General features: G+C 35.1%; 2 protein-coding genes across 10 annotated transcripts in view; one reads left to right on the forward strand and one right to left on the reverse strand.

Moving 5' to 3' along the window:
• Positions 1–23,152, forward strand: part of LOC118739122 (sodium-dependent phosphate transporter 1-A-like) — a 441,416-nt gene that overhangs the window by 243,925 nt on the left and 174,339 nt on the right. The window lies entirely within an intron of this gene.
• The window catches only part of LOC118739117 (brain-specific angiogenesis inhibitor 1-associated protein 2-like), a 133,225-nt gene continuing 121,579 nt past the window's right edge, over positions 11,507–23,152 (reverse strand). For 3 of the 6 annotated variants that reach the window (XM_036470268.1, XM_036470267.1, XM_036470266.1), the window contains 4 exons: positions 22,556–23,013; positions 22,276–22,485; positions 22,002–22,195; positions 15,589–18,288 (listed from right to left, as the gene is read on the reverse strand). In XM_036470268.1, coding sequence (XP_036326161.1) covers positions 16,461–18,288; positions 22,002–22,195; positions 22,276–22,485; positions 22,556–23,013 — 2,690 coding nt within the window. In that variant the 3' untranslated portion in view covers positions 15,589–16,460. Of the gene's footprint in view, positions 11,550–15,588; positions 18,289–22,001; positions 22,196–22,275; positions 22,486–22,555; positions 23,014–23,152 lie in introns of those variants that run through there. The other 3 variants (XM_036470270.1, XM_036470271.1, XM_036470269.1) reach the window with 3 other exon arrangements.

Below are 23,152 nucleotides of genomic sequence, written 5' to 3' on the forward strand. Positions count from 1 at the left end.
TTAAATTGACGGTAACGATTTCCAGTTGCCAGTGGGATAGCAGAAAAACCTGCTATTAGGGTCGCGGAAAGCACATTCTCAAACTTAAATTGTACCTATTAGTGTTATCATAACTATAAGACAAGCACATGCTGATAAGTTGCGGGCATTTTTTTTTTACAATTAAATTTTTATTATTCTTTTATAAAAAATATTGCTCATTTTATAACAAAACCATTTAAATCAAAGTTTCAAACTTTAAATTAAAAGGTATAAATTTACAAAATTTTATCAAAATATCATACTTTTCATTCATAATTTTTGGTGAATTCAATTTTATATCTAAATTAATTCTAGTATAATAAAACGCAATTTTGAAGTGCTCAAAATTAACGGTGATTTTTTGGTAGTTTTATGTATTAACGGTATCACTCTTTTTTTCGATACGAAATACACATGATCGAATTTTATTTTTTATAAGTATGAAACTGCGTGACGTTGTTAGCAAAAAAATTTAAAAAAATCAACGGGTTATTCCTGCGATACTTTAGAGGATATCTTACTGCACCCAGGTTTTTTAAACTGATAAAAAATATATAATTAGCACCCCCTAAAACCATTTTAATTGTTATTGTACATAAAAAGTGTAAAGCTTAATATTTCACGACGGTTAGCACGTCTTGGGAATGCCCTAATTGTATAAAATTCTCCAATAATTTAGTGCTGGACCGAATCTATGTATAATTTATATTTTTTTTCGAAGCTTAAACTTCTTATAAGTAAATGAAATTTTCCTGGCACTAATTCTTATTTTCAAAGATTTAGCACGATTTTAAATATTAAATCAACAACTTTCTAAAATAATTTTTTATTGTTTTTGTTTGCTATTTTATGGCCTTTTTTAGCAATTATATTCAACAAATTATTGAGCTTGAGGCCGCTTTTAAATGAAAAAAATGTTGTGGAAAAACATCAGACTTCTACATCACGTTCTCTGGAATTTCATGTGGTGATGTGGTGATCTCCGAAAAAGCAGCTATAACTTCCGCCTTTGTAAATTATTGTTGTTCTTCTAAAATATTTTTTCGTTTAAAACGGCCTTAAGCTCAATCAAATTGTTAGTTATAAATTTTTTTTTTAGCTTCAGTTATTTAATTTTTCATCATTAATTTGGTTGTAACTTTATTTAATTTTTTAATACCCAATTGTTATTTTTCTTTATTATATACCATAGATGAATTAAATTTTTGTGACAATAATATATGTACACATATATTTTCAAAAAAAAAAACAATAATAATAACAATAATAGTAAAAGTTTGTGTTTTCAAAAAAAGTTTATTTCTATCATTTTATTAACCAAAATTTTTTACTAATTATTCAAGCAGCGTTATGTTTTTATTTTTTTATTTTACCGCTGCAAGCTCTGGCGTTATAGGCGTTCCACCTTCGGTTATAAAACGTGCGCTCATAATTTCGATTTTTTTTTCTCCAAGTCGTTTATAATTTTGACTATTTAGTTTTTGTACTATTTCAGTTACTATAACTTTATCTACTCTATTTTGTGAACTTTTTAGCTAACTACAAAACTACTTTCAACTAAATATTTATAATTTATTAGTTTTTTCCCACTACACGAAAGTAGACGTTTACACCGTTTCGCTGCTCAGAGCAAAATGATTTTTGAAATTCACAAATTTCACGCTACTAAAGTGGCAAACTGACAAAAAAGTATCCGTTTTCCATTATATTACGCGCACTATTCAATAAATTTTAATTTCAAATGCCATGAGCACAAGTGCACACTTAAGGACTTGCATTAAAGGACAGCCAAACACATTTGCACGAAACTACATTTTAACACACAAATACCAGTACAAGTGCTTTAAGGCCTAGGCCAGTAAGGTGCATCCACACTCATACATATGTATGTATTTAACACAATGTGGGTGTGTCTTTTCCGTTATGCAAAATATTAAAGTAGCTAGGAATTTGATATTTTTTATTCATCATTCTATTTTTCATAAATATCAACGTTCACACTTGGCCTAAAACTTTTGCCGTACCGCATGGCGGCTGCCTGCTGTTGCCTGCCAGTCATTCAAAATTTAAGTGAAATTGAAATTTACTTCACACCTACTGTTAAAGTATTTAAGTACTTACCCAGCAAACATTTGGAGTCATAAATGAGTCTTTAAGGAGTCCTATTTCGGAGCAATTACGCTCAGAATGAGCTCATTTAAGAGTCCGATATGAGTGTGTTTCCCTTCCTACGAATGTCGACTTATATGAGCTTAAATTCATACATCAAATGAGCCTCAATATGAGTCATATTGGACTCTTATTGGCCTCATATACGGCTCATTTTGGACTCTTTTAAAACAAGTTTTGGCCTCATATATGACTCTTTTTGAGACCCTTATCGGCCTCATAAATTGCTACATTCGGACTCTTATTTTAGGTTGCTCTTTGAGTCTTATTCAACTCACTATATTTGCAAAGGCATTCCTCAAAAAGTCCTTGCAAATAACATACATACATACTTACATGCATATACACATTCCAACATGCATTCAATAGCAGCAGCTGAAGCTAAATTTTGTTCATTTTTTGTTTTCTAATTATTTTCAATTTCTGTATAAACAAGTTTAGATATAAATTTCAAATCTTTATTGTTTTTATATTGGCACAAGGTGCTGGCTCATAACTTGGCTCATATATGAATCCTAAAAGATTCATATAAGAAAAATATAATCATATAATAAAAAATTTTGTTTTTGAAACTCATATTTCTTACCTACCTAGGACACCTTTCGGACTCATATATTCTGAACGCTCAGAATATGTTTGCGGGGTACTTGCATACTATGTATGTTTGTATGCAGGCTTGCTCATGCATTTTTGGTTAGAGTGGCACGAGTTACTTCGCAGTTATAGTTGATATAGTTGGTGGCAGGCCGCCGGTTGTAGGAAAATGCAGTTGACAGCAGGATTTCCATTTAGATTCTCTGCCAGCCAATAAATGTAATGCATTTACTACATATGTATGTATGCATATTTATACATATGTAAACATATCTGAGTGAGCTTAGATATTTGTATTTGATAGCTGCACTTGTCATAGTTAACTGTTATATGCGAAACGTTGCATGCAACCGTTAGCGATTTTGCGAGAATTTGGAACAAATTTAAATGTACTTAACACCTTATGATAGTTTTAGTTGGATTTTTTTTTTGCACGAACTTTATTATAATGCCATAGCAAAAATGTATGTAGGTATGTTTTTCCAATCACAGCTGATTGAACTTCAAGTTCAAACTAATATTTTAATAGCTACTTGTCCTCACATTGAAAATATTTAACGTACATTTACATATACATACCTACACACCTAATAAATATCTATGTAATGGTATAGTACTTACCCTTTCATATACAGGCGCGCACCCACGGTGGGAACTAGGGGTAAGTTGGCCCCAAAGGTTATTAATATCAACGTGAAAAAATGGAGCTCTTTATCTGATTTCCTATAAGTCACTTCCACCGAGCATAAACACCATAAAGACTAACATTCCGTTAGCTTTTAAAAATGAAAACGTTTCAATGGATTAATATAAAAGTAGACTGACGGCAACAAAAGCTTCTAATCTGGGGGCCGTACGATGAAATTTAGAATTTCTTATTGGCGCTCTTTACCATTGTTACATTTTATCACTAAAGCAGCAGTGTGAGATTGGAGAAAGAAATTAACGACCATACAATAGCATCATACATCGCAACACTTTGGGTTGCAACACTAAACAATCAAAGAATCCATGTAGAATATGACTTCCTTAGGATTTTCGCAAATGCCAAACAATTAGCTGAAAAGTTAGAAGTTTAAGTAGGAGAACCGTGCTTAAAACCTGCCGTTGGCTGACTCCTATCTACGCGAGCTATATAGATGGTGGACACGTCCCACTGGCCCGAAGTTAAGTGAGAGTAGCGTTTATCCCCAGAGCAGGAAATTCTCTCACGTATCCCCGAAGGACTTCAGGCAATTAGTCTCTCTTCCATCTTACTTAAGACGTTGGAGCGACTAATTGACCTGTATATAAGAAACAGGATTCCTAGGAAGAGATAAGGCTTCTCTCAGCACACCTTTATGAAGGACAGGTCTGTGGAATCCGCCCTGTTGTTAAGGCAGTGGGGCATTTCCGGATATTTAGGGGGCCTTTAATAACGTGTTACCCGAGGCGATGATGAATGCCCTAAGCACGCTGGGAGTTGAGACCAACCATGTATGCTCTGCGACAGAACTGGCGTTGCTGAGTGGGGGAGCGTCTCTCTACAGTGTAAGGTAGTAGTAGGGCACCCCCCAAGGGGAGGTTCTCTCACCTTTCCTCTGGGTCATTGTCATTAATGACAACCTGGAGGAACTGGAAAGGAGAGGCTGTCGGGCGATCGCCTATGCCGATGATGTGGCACTTATTGTCAGAGGTAAGTTTCTTAACTTTAGTCACAAAATGGTCTGCAAGCCGCGGGCTTGCTATTAATCCTGGCGAGACGGTGCTTGTCTTGTTCACCATGAGATACAAGGTGCCTGATGCCCAGCTTGCGAGTGATTTTTAAAGAGAACTAATGTGGGGACCAAATATCGAGCAGCGAGTGAGGAACACATCGCGTGCTCTTTACTGCTGCAAAGGTGCTATTGGAAAGAGACGGGGTCTCTCCCCCAATGTTATTTATTTTCTAGCTGTATGAAACCGTTATTAAACCTAATAAATATGCTGTACGGAGCCATTGTCTGGTGGAACTCACTAGAAAGCTCCACACTCCCTAATTGGTATTAGTGGAGTACTTCGCTCTACTCCAGCGCTAGCTGCTGCGGCCCGCTCTGCTATCAGTCTGAAGCATTCTGGATTCTCACTCTCTCTCCGGAGTATGGGCACTCGCCTATCTTAAGGAAATTCAACTTTATACCGATAGTAACCGATCGGTGTGTACCGAGGATGACTGCGAGAGTGATATTCTCTACACACATCCATCAAATGGGCGTATGGGGAGGGGGTGGTCTCTGGAGCAACGGACCAGTGAATATCTTCTGGATAATAAATTTAGGCTACCGGATTTCTGTAGCGTATCTAAGGCAAAGTAAGCTGCCATTAAAGAAGTAGCCGATTGGATGCGAACTTGTGGAATACTGTTTAGAGAGATAAATATCTACGCTGACAGCCAAGCGGCGATCAGAGCCCTGGGATCGCTTATGGTAAGATCAAAACTTGTCTGGGACTTCGTGATCTCTCTCTCTGTATTGCCTCTGATTACTTCCACATCAGACTGTTTTGGGTTCGGGGGCACAGCCACATTGCCGGAAACTGCTGTGCCTATGAAATGGCCAGGCAGGGCACTTTAGAAGCCATCACCAGCGAAAGGGAAGTTATTGGGGCACCTATGACAACCTGGAGACTGCTTCTGGACAGAAGAGCTTTTAGTCAGCTCAGCGAACGCTGGGCGGAAGCATCGACATGTAAAAATGCAAGGTCCTTTTGGCCGGTCTTAGAAACTTCTACAGCTTACTAAGCGACAACTCTCGGTTTTGATTGGGGTCCTGACTGAGCACTGCCCCATGGGAATTCATGCGGTACGGCTTCATATTGCTGCGCACCCGATGTGCCGCAACTGTCTGGAGGACGATGAGGTGCAATCATCTCAGCACTGTCTTCTCAGCTGCCCTGCCTTTACGAAGCTCAGGTTTAAACATCGCGGGTCGAAATAATGGCATTTTTTTCTTTACCATTTCCTTACGAGCTGGATACTAAGCTTCAGGCTGCTGTTACCTAAGCTAATTATCCACTTTGAAGCAAAAGATACCATCGAACATATCAGTAATCTCATGTGTAGAACTTTTTGGTAAGTTTGTGGCAGGGAATGAACAACAATCACCAAAATTGAGGCTGGGACTAGTGCTTTGGCAACCGTAATGGAAGCTGAAAATGGAATCCGGCACAGAGATTCCATCTGAAATCGAGACACTCACACATTGGGACTATTAATACTCTACTTCATACACTTTCAAAATTTCCAGCTACGAATGCTAGCCCTCAAAGGTCTTTCTCTTCTTTGTGTCGAATGGAACTTTGGCTCAGAACAACAATGCTCCAGAAAAGATTGAACGAGTTATCATGTTTTTATACATTTTAGCACTTTATGAAACTATAGCAAAATACTAAGAAACCTATTTTCGCAATTTAGAAAACTCCAAATTGAATTTAGACCCACGGTCTTTTTGGCAAATTTGCTTAGAATTACAAGCAGAATCTTTCTGTGCTATACTCACGTAGTCGAAAAAAATCTCCCATACGAATTGACCCGCACAAATGTACATACATACATATATGCATTAAAAATAATTGAGGTACATTATATTGAAAGTTATAATCCCCCCATTTTCACTCTGGATCCGCCTCTGTTCATATATCCATTATTTTTATTTATTTTTTCATTTTTTGTTGCGTTGGCCCAATAAATTTCTGTGTATTGCTATTAAATCATGGATACAATGTGAAATAGTTATCATCAATCAAAGGCTGCATATGCAGTGCATTCAGGTGTATATTTTTGAAAATGACGTAGAATTAGGCAGAGAATTTGAATATGGTATATAATTTTTTTATCGATATGTATAATCTACTTTGTATATAAGTGCTTATCATAAATATATGACACTCACATATTGACCAGTTTTGACTATTTATTTTTTAACAATTAAATTTTAATTATTTTTTTGTATAATAGTATAATACATTTTTCAGCAAAAGCCATATAACTCAAAGTTTCAAGCTTTATACAAAATATAAAAAATCAGCAATATTTCATCAAACTTTCACACTTTGTATTTAGATTTTTTAGAAAATTTGTGGGTATGCAGTTTTTTAGCCTCTTAAATTTCAGTATAACAGTATAACGTTTAAAGTAACTACAAAATGCCGCTGATTTTTGGCAAATTTTTTGTTGACGGTTTGTGCATTTTCCTCCATATAAAAAAAGTTGTTGAACATACTTCGTATGGAAAAAAATGAGTGGCAACGTCACAGAAAAAAATTGCCAAAAATCAACGCGATCATTTGCCAACATAAAACTTGCATTTCATAGTATTAGAATCTGCATACCCATAAATTTTGATTTTAGCTAATTTTTGTACAAAGTTTGAAATATAGATTTATATGTTTTTTTTTATAGAATGAACTATGTTTTTATAAGAAAATAGTCAAAATTAAACAATAGAAAAAAATAGTCATAACTTGTCTATACGTGGGTGTCTTATAGTAACGATTAGCACTATATAGCACTTATTTGAATGTTGAAATATGTATTTAAGCATTCACACCAAATACTTCGTATAAAATTTGACAGCATTTTTTCCTTCACCCTGCATTGGGCATGAAATAGGCACGCGATTTTTATTTCAAATTTGTATTTTTTCGCTATTTTTTCTAACGTGTTTGCAGTTAAATGCACTAAATATGTATAAAATACCAGCTTCGTTTGATTTATTTTTTTCACACATTACCACCATCGGCAGTCACTTCGACAGATATATCATTTTGAGGTCACATAATTTTTTTTTTGTGCTTCTAATAACTGTCTAACCTTGAAAGTTCAGAATCGTATACAAGTGCAAACGAATGATATTTTACGAAAAAAAGAAAAACATTTTATTGAGGCATGTAAACTTACCCAAATTATATTTATTTGCGTTTGTTTTTCATATACAATTCATGACTCATTTGAGCTTATAAAAATATCTATGTTCATTAGGGTGATCAACAAAAAAGTTTAAAATGTTAAGCTCTCGCCCCTTAGCACTTTCGTAAATGGATAAAATTATACCCGTATTTTTTTATTTAAAACAAATGATATGTATTTAGAACTGCCTGAAAGCCCATGTAGTTTTCCAAGTATTTTATATGGGAAAAAGCACTCGTAGAAATGGTATAGAACTCCTGAAGCTCAATATTTTTCGATCGGAAAACTCTTTTTGTTTTCAGGAGACTTCCAATAATAATACCCAATCGTTTATTTTACCACTTTTTGAATACTAGCGATTTTTTATGGGTCTCCCCATTGCATGTTTTTTTGGGTGTTTTTGGGGGACCTATAAAAAATAGTTAATATTGAATAATAGTTACATATACAATTGGTATTGTTATTGGAAGTCTTCTAAAGAGAAACCGAGTTTCCCGATCGAAAAATATAGACGTTCAAGATTACCGCATCTCATCATCAGACTTCTTTACCGAGTTCACTGAATTTTAAAGCAGGGAACTCCGGCGTATAAAGCGAATTTTTCACACTTCAGATAAGTTCGCATTGTAAACTGTCGTTGCTTTTTCCATTTTTGTGAAGCAAAAATAAAATACAAATTCTCATCCAGTAAATAACTGTTAATTTTTGCTCTTTATTTTATAGTTTTGGATAATAAATTCAATGCCTCGAAATAATGCGATTTTTTTAAAGGATTTTTTTGGAAACCTTTGAAAATTTTCGAGACCGTTCTAAAGGCACTTTGGTTCTATAAGTGTTTTACTTTTCGGGTTCTTTCAAGATTTTTCGGTTTTTTTCGTGTTTTCTTCTGCCCTATGTTTTTTAGGTTTTGATAATATAATGCCTCGAAGTATTTTGGCGTTTTTTCTGAAATTTTTTTCGGAATTTTCCAGCACAGTTCAGAATTTTTCGTGCTTTACTTTTCGGGATTTTTTTTTTTTGCAGCTTTTTTTACCTTTTTTCGATACTTTTCTAGATTTTATCGGCGCTGTTTAGTATTATAGGTGTTTTATTTTTCGGGTACTTTTGAAAACTGTCAGTGTTTTTCGGTTTTTTAGGACTTTCTGGGTATTTCGATTTTTTTTTGCTTAGAATTTTGATGTTTTTGATAATACAATGAAATACCTCGAAAGTTTTAGCATTTTTGTGGGATTTTCCAGCACAGTTTAGAACTATTCGTGTTTAACTTTTCAGGATTTTTTTGAGAAACTTTGAAAATTCTTTGAAACTTTTACAGCGGCTTTTTGGTGTATAAGTGTTTTATTTTCCATGGTATTTTAATGTTTTTTCGATTTTATTGGGCTGTTTTTCGGCACTTTTCTGGATATTTCTTAGTTGTTTTTTTTGTTGTTTGGATATTTCTTAGTTGTTTTTCTTTAACTTATCTGGATTTTTTTCGGATATTTCAGTTTCTTGCAACTTTCAAGGAATTTGCGAAAACTTTCAGGCAAAAGTACATCTAAAGAGTCCATTTTGAAAAAGACTTTGTTTTTTTAAATACTTCCAAATTTTTCCTTAAAAAAATTAAAAAAGGCGCTTTTATTTTGAACATTCGGAATTTCTCGAAACCTTTCGGTACATTTCAGATTGTTGCGACAGTTTTTTCAAACTTTTCGAGGATGTTTTCGCACTTTGCTAGATCTTTCAGATCTTTTCGGGACTTTTCAGGTTTTTTGGGAACTTTCAGGTCCAAAAATAATTTAAATCCCAAAAGTTGTTTTTTAATTGCCTTAAAAACTAAAAAGCCACTAAAACAAACGGCACTTCTTTTTAGTTAAACTAAAACTGTTTGCTAATTACTTATTATAAAATACATACTTGGTACGGTCTCTCGTTTGGTGTGCAGAATAAGTTCCAGATATTTCATTTCTTTCGAAAGTTTAAGATTTTTTATATTCATGTATAGTTAGTTATGTGGTTCTAGTTCAGGTTAGGTTATTGTGGCAGACCCCACACGGGGGTTCTCACTTAGACATTGATTCGATTATCGATTGCCTTACCACAATGTGGTTCTAGAACTGTTTGTAATTTAATGTGTCGTGAATACGACGGTGGGAGGTTAACTCCCAGGCTCAGTGATTAATTACTCGGGATGATGGTGATTAATTAACGGCTCACCTTTATACAAGCAACATAGTGTGATATGTCTTGCACTTATAGCGAAAAGCTTTATTATCAGTGCAATAGAACTGACTTTACATCGTATTCATTTATTCCTGGTACGATTTACTATTAGATACTCATACGCCATGGTAGTCATACAAGTGTCCAGGCCTGCCAATTTGGCTCAAACCCGCCACTTTTTGGCTTTTTTTTACTTCAAGTGGCACAGGACATAGTGCAGCGAATTAAAATACAGCGGCTCCGCTGGCTTGGTCATGTCGTTCGAATGGACACCGACGCTCCAGCTCTGAAAGTATTCAACTCGGAACCCGCTGGTGGTAGCAGAGGAAGAGGGAGGCCCCCACTGCGATGGAAAGATCAGGTGGAGAAGGACTTGGCTTCACTTGGCGTTTCCAATTGGCGTCAGTTGGCACAGAGGACTGGCGTGCTTTGCTGAACTCGGCCAAAATCGCTTAGGCGGTTACAGCGCCAAAAAAGAAGAAGAAGAAGAAGGCACAGGAAAATTTTAAACTTATTTCGATTAAAAATAATGACACTTTTTCTTTGCTATTTGGCAATTTGGCCCCGTAAATTGAAAAGTATTTGTCTAGTATATTTATTTAAAAAATCATATATTTTATTTATAATAAACGTTTACATACAAGTATACACTGTAACAAATATTATTCTGAAGTAAATACATATATAATTACTTACTATGTAGTAAGATACAGGCGAATAAAATGAAATGAAATTATAAAGTTAATAAAACATATATTATTTTCACTGCTTATATAGAATGCATACAAATGCATAAACGGTAATTAAATATATGCAACTTATTTTTTTAAATGTATGTTTATATAAAGTATTTTCTTTTATACTTAAATAACTAAAAACCATTAACGTCTACTTATTTATGCTCCGATAAATCATTGGAGCCGAACGATCGTTAGTTTTGGTGTGACGCAGTTTGACTGTGGCAAATTGGGATGCACTTTATTTGTGAATAAAGAAGCAGTTAGAGATGGAATAAACAAAGAAAATTATTTCATATTAGGTTGAAAGGCAGACAATTTTTTTTTTGAATATTAAGAGAATTTGAAAAATTAAGAAATTCTTGGATTGCTTGGAATAATCATTTGTTATATATAATGTATATACATTAATAATATACAGGGTTAAAATAACGGTATTTTTGTTTCTTTAGATTGCTTAATATATTTGAATATTTATGTATATAGTTTTTTAATTGCATTTTAACAAACTTTAACTCATCCAACTAAGCTTTACTTCCTAAAAATCTAATAGATAGCACATCGATATATACTAATACACATATAATAATATTTAAATGTACATACATACGTATATGTACGGTATACATACAAAAAATCAATTAACAGCAGTACATATTTAATAAGTTTTCTTGTTGTTTTCGTCTATAGAACAGTGTCTTGTTTTTTATGTGTTTCGAGCAAATTCAATGTAGTTTTGTTTTAGCTGTTGTTCTTTTTTTATTGTTGTTTGTGGTTATTGTTTTGTGTGGTGTAGTGTTGATAGAGAGCTGGACTTAAAAGTTTGCATCAATTTTGCGTAATTTTTTTTTTTTTTTTTGTTCTAGAAGTCTATGTAAATGTTGCGGAAGGCACCACCCTTTCTAGAAATACACATAGAAAAGAGAGGAAATATACAGAATTTTTATAGGATTTAAATTTAGCAAGCGAATGGTTTGCCAATTAGTGGTGAATGTAGGGAATGAATATTGAAAAAGAAAATGAATTTTATTAGCAATGAAAACAATTGATTAAATAAAGCAGCGATAGTTTAGAATTTATCTATAAGTTTGAGTTGTTAAAGCAAATGGCATTTCCGAAGAGAAACTAAAACACGTATAGTAGAGTGCATTAATTTCATTCTGAGAAAATTTTCTCAAGAAACCATAGTCATGAATTCAAAACAACAAGCCCTTAGCCGATTTATCAATTTGGGTTTATCTTACATAGCAATTTTCTCATCGCAAATCCGTAGCTCCGTTTTGATGTTGGAGCTTGGGTTTCTTGTGCACATTTTCTTAGCATCTAACATAGATTACGTTTCTACTATATGCTTTGTCAAGTTTTCTCATGCCGAACAAAGCGATGCACCCTAATGTATAGTTCAAGGAAGACTGTCGAAATCGTGTCACTTTTACTTGGCTATATTGAAGTTTTAACCACTCGCCTACTACGCCCTCCAAGCAGGTTTTCTGTTTGTGTGCTAACGTGTTTGCTCAGAGAACGTGGAATACAGAGTAAATGAAATACTATACTGGACATCTACCTCGTCGCCGGTAATGCAGTCACCATTCTAATTCAGATAGGAATCCAATTGAAATTGAATAAGAACTTACAGTGACCTAAACAAATTACTACGGGTTGATTTTTTTTTAATATTCGTAATGTTTTTCTAGCAAATTTTTTGTTATTTTTCTATAAAAATACCGTCCAATCACAGTTTCAAACTTTATACAAAATTTAGGAAAATTCAAAAAATTTTCATCGAAATTAAATCTTTAGAACATTTTTGAGTATACAGTTTTATAGCCCATACAATTTTAGTCCAATGAGGTGCAGGTTTCAAAAGGATAAAAAATCCCGTTGATTTTTGGGAATTTTTTTTACGGGTTTTTGCACTTTTTCCAATATACGCATGAATTTCTTATGAAATAAAATACGGGAAACCGTTAATAATAAAATCTCAAAAAAATCTACTCCAGTTTTTGTTAATTGCACGTATTATATAATAAAAATCGCAAAAGCAGTCTCAAAAAGAAAAAATTGTCAAAAATCAACGCGATTTTTCAGCCGGTTGAAACTTGCACTTCGTTAGACTAAAATTGTTTGTGCTTTAAAACTGCATACCCAAAAATGTTCCGAAGATTCAGATTAAAAAGTTGAAATTTTGATGAAAATTTGCTCAATTTTTCCTTTTTTGCATTAAGTTTGAAACTGTGACTGTATGTTTTTGGTTAAAGCTTAGACGGTATTTTTATAAAAAAATAACAAAAAAAAAAATTTAGCTCGAAAACCATTACGAATAAATATAAAAAAATTAACACATGGTAATTTGTTTGTGTCACTGTATTTGAATTATTTAGTATGGGGACCGCACTGTCGAATTTTAATTTTTTTAGTTGTACATTTTATTTTATTCTTCAATCGAGTCTTTTATTTTCTGTTATGGTATTATTTCACACAATCTATTCAAGTAATTTAATCTTTTAGAGTTCAATTTTATTAAAAAAAGACCACATGAACTAGATCTACATATAAAGAAATACAAGTAATAATTGAAGGATTCAAAGGACGTTTTTAAAAATTTTTCTGCCCGTGGGATTCGAGCCCACTCGCTTACTCCGTAATAATACCATCTGACAGAGTACAATTGTGATCAGATCAACTGCGCTGTTAATACGGATTAACGTTGCCGTCTGTTTATGCTATAAGCTTGGCATTCTCTAGAATCCCACAGCAGGTTGTGGCCTTCTTCTTCGTAAACAATATTATGATATTCTCATTAGCCGCAACACTGTGACTCGACTTCGAAATATATGATGCGATTTATATATCTTTTAACAATTATGTAAATGTATTATATATGATTTGTTAAAACAGAGGTGCGGCAGCTTTTTTACTTGATTGCGTTAGAAACTTTTTTGACATTAGTTATTAGAAAATTCTAGCACTTAGTGAAGTTGAGTTACATAGTGTTGTCATAAATGTATAATGGTATGAATTACATAACTATTTACGAAAATGCAGTTTAGATATTTTAGCTTAGCATAAACATGGACTGTGTTTGATACATTTAGTAGTTACAATATACATATTTAAAATAAAAGAAAAATTAAATATAGATATATCATAGAAGGATGCCCTTAAACTTAAACAAGCTTAGAGAACCTCGAAAAATTTTAAATTATTATTGGACCGTATTCAAGTGTAATATATGTATACTCGATTTGCAAGCTTTCGATTATTTCTTTTTTAAGGGTATCTATTAAATAATAAATGTTCAGCTGTAGCAGTTTGTAGCAAAGATATACATACATGCATGGCTTTCGCTAGCGGTGTAAAAAATAGTGAAAGGACATATGTATGTATTTTTGATGACAGTAATCCACGTCATCTTTGTGTGTGTGTCTTCTATATCATTATTTCTAATTAGCAACAAATGTATCATAGATTTGGAAGACATTAATTTTTCGCCAAAGCCGCCTATTTGTTTTGTGTGGCATAATTTTTAGGGATCAGCAGCACTAGTTTCCTTGCAATGATTTGCCATTATGTACAAACTATAATAAGCCTCCGAAATGTATGCAATAATAAAAAATACTCCTACATTTTTTTTCCTTGGGGAATCAGAAAATCGTCTAAAGCAGTGCTGGCGAAAACGTGCACTCTGTGTAATTTTGTCTTTGTCTTCTAACACCAATGCTAACGATTTTTAATTACCCAAGTATGAAACCTAACAAATTTCTGTTTACAAGATGTTCACCAAGAATTAACTTTCCACTTTAATTTGTTTTGTAAAGTATCCCTTTGTTCCAAATTAAAAAATAAAAAAAAAAAAACAATATTGTCCTTTGAACTTAGAGTCCCTTCCTCGGTAAACGCGTGTACGGGAAAAACTGAATCAAACGGCAACACAGTGGATCCGTCAACATCACTGGATGATCATGTAACTTTCCTGTACATCTATGAATATCACTGGTATACTAAAACCACAATTTTTCAAAATAATTTTAAGTAAGGTTGATTCATACAATTTAGTTTCAGAAACAAACAAAAATTTATTAGCAGCAGTGTATGCATGTATTTCGATTAATGTTGCTAGCAACATGCTTCTGGCATTAATTGTTTGAGGATTTGGTTATTTTCAGGCAAAAAAATCGGCGACCCGCTATTTTCTATCAGTCACTATAGTACTCATTCCAGCTGACGCCAGGCAATAATTTTTGAAACAGAAAAAAAATTTTCTAGCACCATTGTTGCTAGCGGCAAATGGCCGGCAATATGTCTTTGAAAAAATTTTATTTTCAGGTAATCTACCAATAACTCGCCTTTTTTTATAAAAGTAACTAATATATAATGCTTCCAACTGATGCCAGAAAATTGTTAATGGAATCGAAAAAAAGTTGCAGCAAAATAATGCTGACTCAATGGTACCACAAAAAAAGGTTGCTAACAACTTGTGGTTCTGCAATATTGTACTGGAAGACTATTCTTTTATGAGGCATCAATGAATCTGTAACTATTTTATAAAAGTCAGTATGCGCCTAAAAAATTACAAAAAATTAAAAAAAAATAAACATGTTGCAGACCACGTGGAGTAGTTGTGCGTTGCATACAATCTTATATATAGCATTTTCAGTTTAGTTGAAACTTTTTCAAATTAAATGAAACCTTTTTCAGGGAAAGCGAACCCATTTTCAAATTAAATGAAACCTTTTTCAGATTAAGCGAAACCTTTTTCAAATGAAATGAAAACTTTTTCAGATTCAATGAAACTTTATTCAAATTAAATGAAACTTCCTTTTAAGAATGTTTCATTTAATTTGAAAAAAGTTTAATTTAATTTGAATAAAGTTTCATTGAATCTGCAAAAGGTTTCATTTAATTTAAAAATGGTTTCGCTTAGCCTGTAAAAGGTTTCATTTAATTTGAAAAAGGTTTCACTTAATTTGAAAACGGTTTCATTTAAACTGAAAACGCTATAATTTTTACAAAAACCGTTTTGTTTTCTAGCTTAAAGCGGCGAAATTTGCATCTCACAAAATGTTACTAGCAACATGTGTCTTCAGGCAGTACATATTTAATAAATCGCTTATTTTCGTAAGAGTCAGTTCCAGCTGAGGACCGAAAGTAAGTAATAAAATCGGGAAAAAATGTTTCAGCAACATGTTGCTTGTGCAAATGTTTCAAACATTACTTAAAAGTTAGGCAAAGGTTAAGATGGAAGGTTTTTCGCATCGTGTACGCAAGAATATAATTGGTGCGCGCTTGTTAAGCATCTAATATATTCGAAAATAGTTACTAACTCTTTGTGCCTTTCGAAAATAATTTTCATGCGTAAAGAAAAAAAGTAAGATTCCAACTAAAAAAAATTATTTTCGTGCGTTTGTTCAGATTATTATATTAATATTTAGTTTTAAACTTAGGACCTAACTTGATTGCTAAATTTCTGAAAGCCGTTTCCAACTTTCCTCTTGGCACTAATTTTATGTATTTTAATTTTAATTGCATATATGAATTTATCCTACCATTTATAATTTTTTTTTCAAGGACCTTTAGCCTACTTCCTCCTGTATCGAGAACTTTGCAACAAATATCCGAATTTCGCCACACAATCTTCTTTGCATTTAGCTGCTACCAGATGCGAAACCGTTCAGTTGCCTGGCTATGTTGCTTAGCAGATTTATGCCTCTTAACTACCCACAAACCACCGCCCAATTGTAATTTCTTTTCAAAGAATGTACTTAGTTGCCCCTCTGAAAATTCTTGCCTAAAATTCCCGTTCACTCGCCACCTCATATTTTCCCATTATTCATGGACTTGCGGCTCACGAGTGTATTTTGATCCTGTTGATCCCAAAAATCATACCACGGCCCATATGTTTTGCCATAATGATGCCGCTCTTTGTCACTACCACCCCCACCACCACCAGCACTTGCGTGCCCATTTTCGCGTGATTTATTTGATTTTGATGCGCGCTCTAAAGTCATACTTGTCATGTTGCTCGATTTCATGAGGCGCGTGCGTGGCAATATTGTTGCTGTGGGTGTATTCATAACCGAATTTGCATTGACGTTCGAGTTTCGTGTCAGCGTCGAACTGTTATTCATGCTGTAGCGATCACGCTCGCGCTCGCGTTCCCTATCTCGCTCTCGCTCTTGTTCGTGCAACTCCTGTTGCTTCTTCGATTTGCCGCCGCCAGCAACACCGCCAGCTCCACCACCACCACCACCGCCACCACTGCCATTACGTTGCTCGCCGCCATTTAATTTATTCTTTTTGTTGCCACCCTGTTGCTGCATAGCCGCCGATGTGGTTGTGGCGCGAAATGTTTGAAACTCCATTTGATGCTCCTGATAGGAGTTGTGTAGCTGGCGCCGATGTTTCTCGTCCTTGCGCACCAAATGATCATTAATTACTATGCAGTCGTAGGGGTCCGAGCTGGTCGATTTGATTTCCACATCATCGGATTCATCCTCACTGGTGTAGTACTGCTTCAGTATATCCTTGCGCTTCACTGTCTTCATAATCATGCCGCCAGTGGTATTCTCGTGCGAGATATCGTCGAAGAAGTTATTGACGTCACTCATCTTGAGCGTGCCATTGTCGTCGCTGTCGGCGTCCTCATCTTCGGTGGAGTGCGGAAAATCTTGCTGCTTACCACGCGTCTGTGGTTGACCGCCACTACCGCTCGATTTCATCTGCTGCAGACTGGCATGCTTTCCAACGTTTGCATCCACATTGTTGGTCTGGTGCTTCTTGTGGCTGTTGCTCATTGTGTCGCGGCGTGACGACTGCATGCCAGTCGTGGTACCACTTTTGTTCTTGTTCTCACTGGCGCGCGCACTATTTATATTCACCTGTGGCAGCATGCCAGCCGTTTCACGATACTCCTTCTGATATTCTTTTTGGCCACGCTTTATTGTGCTCAATCTCTCGCTTTCTATTGGATTTTCAATATCGATCTCGATCGTTTTCATGATTTTCATGCGCGATTTGGGCGTGTAATCTGCGCGCATTGTGGTCGCATTCGATTGTATTGAGTTGCGATTGGCTAAAATGATATTCTCGCGCTTCACCGCCGGGCTCATGCCATAGATATTCTCGTCGTCATCGTACACTTCCATGCTGGTAACGCTGTCATTGCGACGCTTTTCCGCCGATGAAGTTGAATTGTTGGAGTGTGATTTGGTTAGCGTGCCATTTTTGTCGATGTTACTACGCGCACGGTCCCGCTCACGTTCACGCTCCACCCCATTTTCAGGTTCATCATCATGTTCCACGTGTCCATTCTCCTTGTGCGGTGGACTATCAGTGCGTAGGTCCTCTAGATTTGGTGCGGCTACTAAATCACGATGTTGCCAAAGCGACATCCCCGCCAGTATATCTTCGCCGCGTCCACCAAATTTCCAAAAAGACTTTGTTCGTTTTATGCCACTACTCGAAGCTTGCAGTATTTCATCATCACTGGCAATAAGATCATAACGCATTTTAGTATTACGTCGGCTGAGGCCATTCAAAGCCTTGTCGTCAATCTGACTGTCGACGCTGTTACGGAAATTGCGATTCAGTGTCCACGAGGTGACGTCTCGTGAAATATGGGAATTGGTGTCAGCACGACGACTGTGGACTCGAATGTGTCATGAAAAATGGAGGCAAGAGAAAGCCAGTGTGGTCCGTTGATGGGTACGCAATGTTTTTAGATATTCAAGCGATTTTGGTTTTAAGTGGGTTTTTGTTGAAATTTTCCAATTGTTCGGGATTTAGCATTGTACATTTGTGTTTATGATTCGAGTTTTACAGGGTTATGCAACGGAATTTGATTAGCAACACAAAATTGATGAATGGGGCATGAAATGAAAAGAGTTATAAAAAGAAACAAAATTAAAATGATAAATAAAATATAAGGAGAGACAGAAAATTTTGACTTGGACTTTTGGGTAGACTATTTTATGGCGGTTTCATTTCTAACGAAAAATATCACATTCTTATTGCCCTCTAAGTAGAAACACTAAGAAGCGGACAATAAAAAGGCAACATTTTTTGTAGAAACGAAACAGTCATTATACATACATATGTATGTAAATGTGCATATAATTCTTCTTTTGGTTACGACCTCTAAATTCCACTTCAACTCTCTTCACTCTGTAACCTGTAACGTGTTAACTGTATTATCTATGCTTTTGATGCCTTATTTTGTATGTTCAATGTTCCATCACCTTTCACGTTTGATCTGTGATCTGCGATGTATTATATCTGATCTATGATTCAAAATCAATGTTCTAGCATCCATGATTCATGATGCATGAGCCATAATAAATGAAGTTTTGTTTCACTAGGATTTATGTATACATATGTAATCTATGATCTATAATTTCTGTTGTGTATGGAACATATTCATAGTCAAAATAAAGTCGAATCTAACGTTAGTAGAAGCTTTTTTGACGATATTCCATTGAAAATTATGTCAAAAAGCTGCTATTATCTTTAGAGTAGACTTTATTTTGTTATGTCTTTTATTGGAATTCGTTTTTACGTTCCGGTGCCTAAACCGAGCGTACAACAAAATGGGTCAAAATCAAGTGAGCGTTTACAACGCCAAACGAAAAGATTGTTTATGAACTATGATCTAAGATTTATGAGCATTTCTATGTATATATGTTTGTTCTTTGTTCTATGATATAGGGATCTTCATATCGTATTTCATGATCTTCTATGTGTACTCTAAGCACTATGACTAATGGTGGTTATTTGGTTTGTAATTTACATACAAATAATATAGATTTCACCCCCACTCTGTATGATCAATATTCTATGATTTAAGAAGTGACCTATGCACATCTATGATTCTTCCTTCTATGCCGCTAAGTATGTCTTGTATTCTATCTACATATGTATGTACATTAGGGTGGTCAAAAAACAGTAAAGTTGGAATTGTAATGCTCTCATCCACTAAGATTATTCTATATAGACCCCTAAATACTTTTTGATTTCAAAATAAAAAAATAGGGGTATATATTTTTCGGTATAGAACAATTCTACTGGGTGAGAGCATAAAAATTCCGACTTAACTTTTTTACATGCATTTTTGGACCACCCTAAAGTACATACATATGTCGAAACTTAGGTAATAACTTTGAATGGAAAACAATTGATCGTTCAACAAAAAATATATTTCAGGCTACGGATTCTCCCCACGGAAGAGCAAATATATAGTTCTAGTTTGAAATCTTAAGTAAATCTGAATGAATCTGTCCTACGATTACTGTCCGGACAGATCTGCCATCGCTCCATATTTGGAAGTAAAACTTTTCGCTGAGACAATTCTTATATCTGTATTATTTTGCGTTTAATGTTGCCGTTTAAAGCTAGCTGATTGTGGAAACGAAAATTGTCGCGTATACATATCTTCGATGCCTTTGAAAAGTCGCCTACCGACCAGTAGCAAACCGCCTAAATCGCCATAGTAGGAAAAATTTAATTTGCCAACCCGGAACTCCAGGTACCGAGCTTCAAGCATAAAAATCGTAAAACCATAATTCCAACAACTTTTTTTTTTTAAATTACAGAGATATGAAATGCCGTCTATCAAGTCAATGGCCGTAAAGAAATTATATTTCTTCGCCCTCCTTTAAAATAAGAGCGCCGTAAGATAGGCGGTTTTGCTACTGGTCTATAAGCGGTTTTGCAAATCAGGGACGGAAAATAATCATTATTTTTTAAATTTTAGCCAAAAAAATATCAACAAGTTGTAATCGTTGTAAAACAATTTTAACTATGCTCTTGTATTTGTGTTCGTACGTTCTACTGTAGCTTACAATGATTTTTATTTTTCGAGTTTAATCAATCAAGATTAAAAATAATAATTAATATTTGAGTTATATTTTTTCGCTCAAAGCAAATTAATATTACTCGATTTTTATTTTTTCGATCATATATAATAATTATTTGATGATTTTTATTTTTTTGCTCAAAGATAATAATTATTATTGAGTTTTATTTTTTTCACTTAAGAATAATCATCGTTCAAAATACTCAAAAGCTATACCAGCGTGATTTCTGACGTATTCTATTCTAATTCCTTGCTAATAAGCAGAATCAAATAATAATTATTTCCGTTGAGCGAAAAAATAAGACTCACTAATAATTATTATTTTTAAGCGAAAAAAATAAAAACCATAAAATAATGATTAAATGCTGATTTAAATTATTTTACTCATAATGATTACCGCCCCTGTTGCAAGTACATCGACGATATGCCTTTAGATACCGAGGAATCTTTTAATATAAATGGCCAACACTTTTATCGCATCTGCTCGATTTTATATAAACATTTCCTATTATTGCATGCCGTACTGTATGGCCGAATATATGGATTTCGGAACACATTGTTATTTTAATAATAAGAAGCAGGCTAATAACCATACTGGACAGTCCCTGGGATCCACAGATAATCCTTAGCAAAAGGAAACTGCGTCTGTGGAAAGAGCACAGGCAAGCAGTTGAACCTCTATATTCGCATTCGCAAAAAACTCAAATTCTCTAACTGATTCGTGGCAACAAAATGGCTGTGCGGTTAGCACGGTGCGACTCAGCTCTGACGCTATATCAAAGCTATACCCTCTTTGTACTGTTCAAACGTAGCTAACCACAGGCATAGAGATCCATAATACTGCAGGGTCTATAGATATGCTTAGCCTTTCTACTACTCCAAGCGGTCTACAATTATCATCAAACTTAAAAGTAAGGATTTCTCTGTACCAACTGCTATTTATTCTGGACTTTGGAGCTCTAGTTGCAAACAATGCAAAATAGCTTTAGGGATACAACATTTCCTTTGGAAGCTCGAACTCATTAGAAGCAGAAGAAACGGTAAATCATCTCCTTTGCAACTATCTAGTATCTAGAGTAAGGTCTCTTGAAATCGGTTTTTGTTTAACAAAACCAAAATACGTTAAATCATCGCGTATGCTTTAGTGTTTTAAGTTCCTAAATTAAAACTGACCAAAGTAACTGAGAAGTCCTTCAACTCGTTCAGGTTAAATTGAGAGTTTTGGTACTAAAAATTAGGCTTTTAAGTGCCTTTACGAATTTTCGTATCTACTTCATTAAAATTTTCTGTCTCTCCAAGAAATTAAAAAAAAAATTATTATTTTAGCCCAAAATGTTAAAACAATTGCAAAAAAAGTGTGCACATAACGTTAAATATCATTGAATAGCTTTTAGCCAAGTTAGTTACAAAGAAGAAAAATAAAAATTGTGTATACTTTGTGCGAGCGTGCGACAAATCCAACAAGTGTCAATCAATTTCCTGTAACTTCACTTCCACTACTCACCGTATGGGCACTCGACTCGTTTGCTCCTCATCCGAGTAATCAATTTCGGGTTGTGGCGGCGGCTCATTGGCAAAGCCACTATCATTGCTGCTGTGCAATGAAGTCTTAGCAGCCGCGGCGGGTTTCAATTGACTACCACCACTGCCAGCGCTCATCGATGTGGACTGTTGTTTGGCAGATAGAATAGAACGATTCTTTAGTTAGAGAAAAGAGTGGAAATTTAGAGAACGTTTTTTTAGGTGGCGCTCCTAAAAAACAGAGCTCCACAACTCACATGTGCAGCTTGTGGTCCATTTTGTAGCTTATGTTGCTTGCGACGCTCCATCACCGAGGGCACGCCATTCGGGGCGCCACAAAAGCTTTGCGATGTATTCAATATACGACTGGCACTTTGACTCTGATTCTGACTATTCGATGGCACTGGTGCTGGTAGTGTAGGTGGTGGACCAGGACGTGGATTAGCGCCGCTGGCTGATGCGCGATACTGCGGGAGAGAATGCAAAGAAATTTATTATGCAAACAAACAAAATTTTCAATTTATTTCTCACACAAACCTTCTTTTGATTTCTGAATGTGTCGCCGAACATACGCGTCGGCGATGACTCCTCGGCGCTATTATTGCGTCGGCGGTATGTTGAATCGCTCTCCATGGCAGGATCCATATGCACCTCGGGCATATAATGATCCTGATAGTTGCGCATGCCGCCATTACGCTCGTAATGCACATTCTCATAACGATCGCTGCTGCGTTCGGTGTGACGTTCATTCACGCGATATTTTTCACGTTCACCAACGCCGCCGCCCTCAGCATTGGTGTAAGCGATGGGGAACCAACCGAACATTTGAGTGCGTAAATTCTCACCGAACTGCCAACCTTTGGCCTTGCTGCCGACCAAAGCAATGCGATCGCCCTCATCGAAGGGCAGCTGATTTTCACCCGAAGGCATGTAGGCATAGAGCGCTTTCACCACAGGTCGTTGATCCCATTGGCCGTGATCGGTGTGGTCATTGGCTGCGGAAAAATTAGTTTATGAAATCTTTAATTAATTTCAGCTGTTAACTATTTGAAAGCTTGAAAGTAAAAACTGTACACATATTTTTGGGTCATATTTAATTTAAAAACTGAACTAATTTTTGTCCATTCGCTAACT

The sequence above is a fragment of the Rhagoletis pomonella genome, unplaced genomic scaffold, assembly GCF_013731165.1.
Source record: "Rhagoletis pomonella isolate Grant_MI unplaced genomic scaffold, Rhpom_1.0 Rhpom_scaffold_00005, whole genome shotgun sequence".
NCBI classification, from domain to species: Eukaryota; Metazoa; Arthropoda; class Insecta; order Diptera; family Tephritidae; genus Rhagoletis; species Rhagoletis pomonella.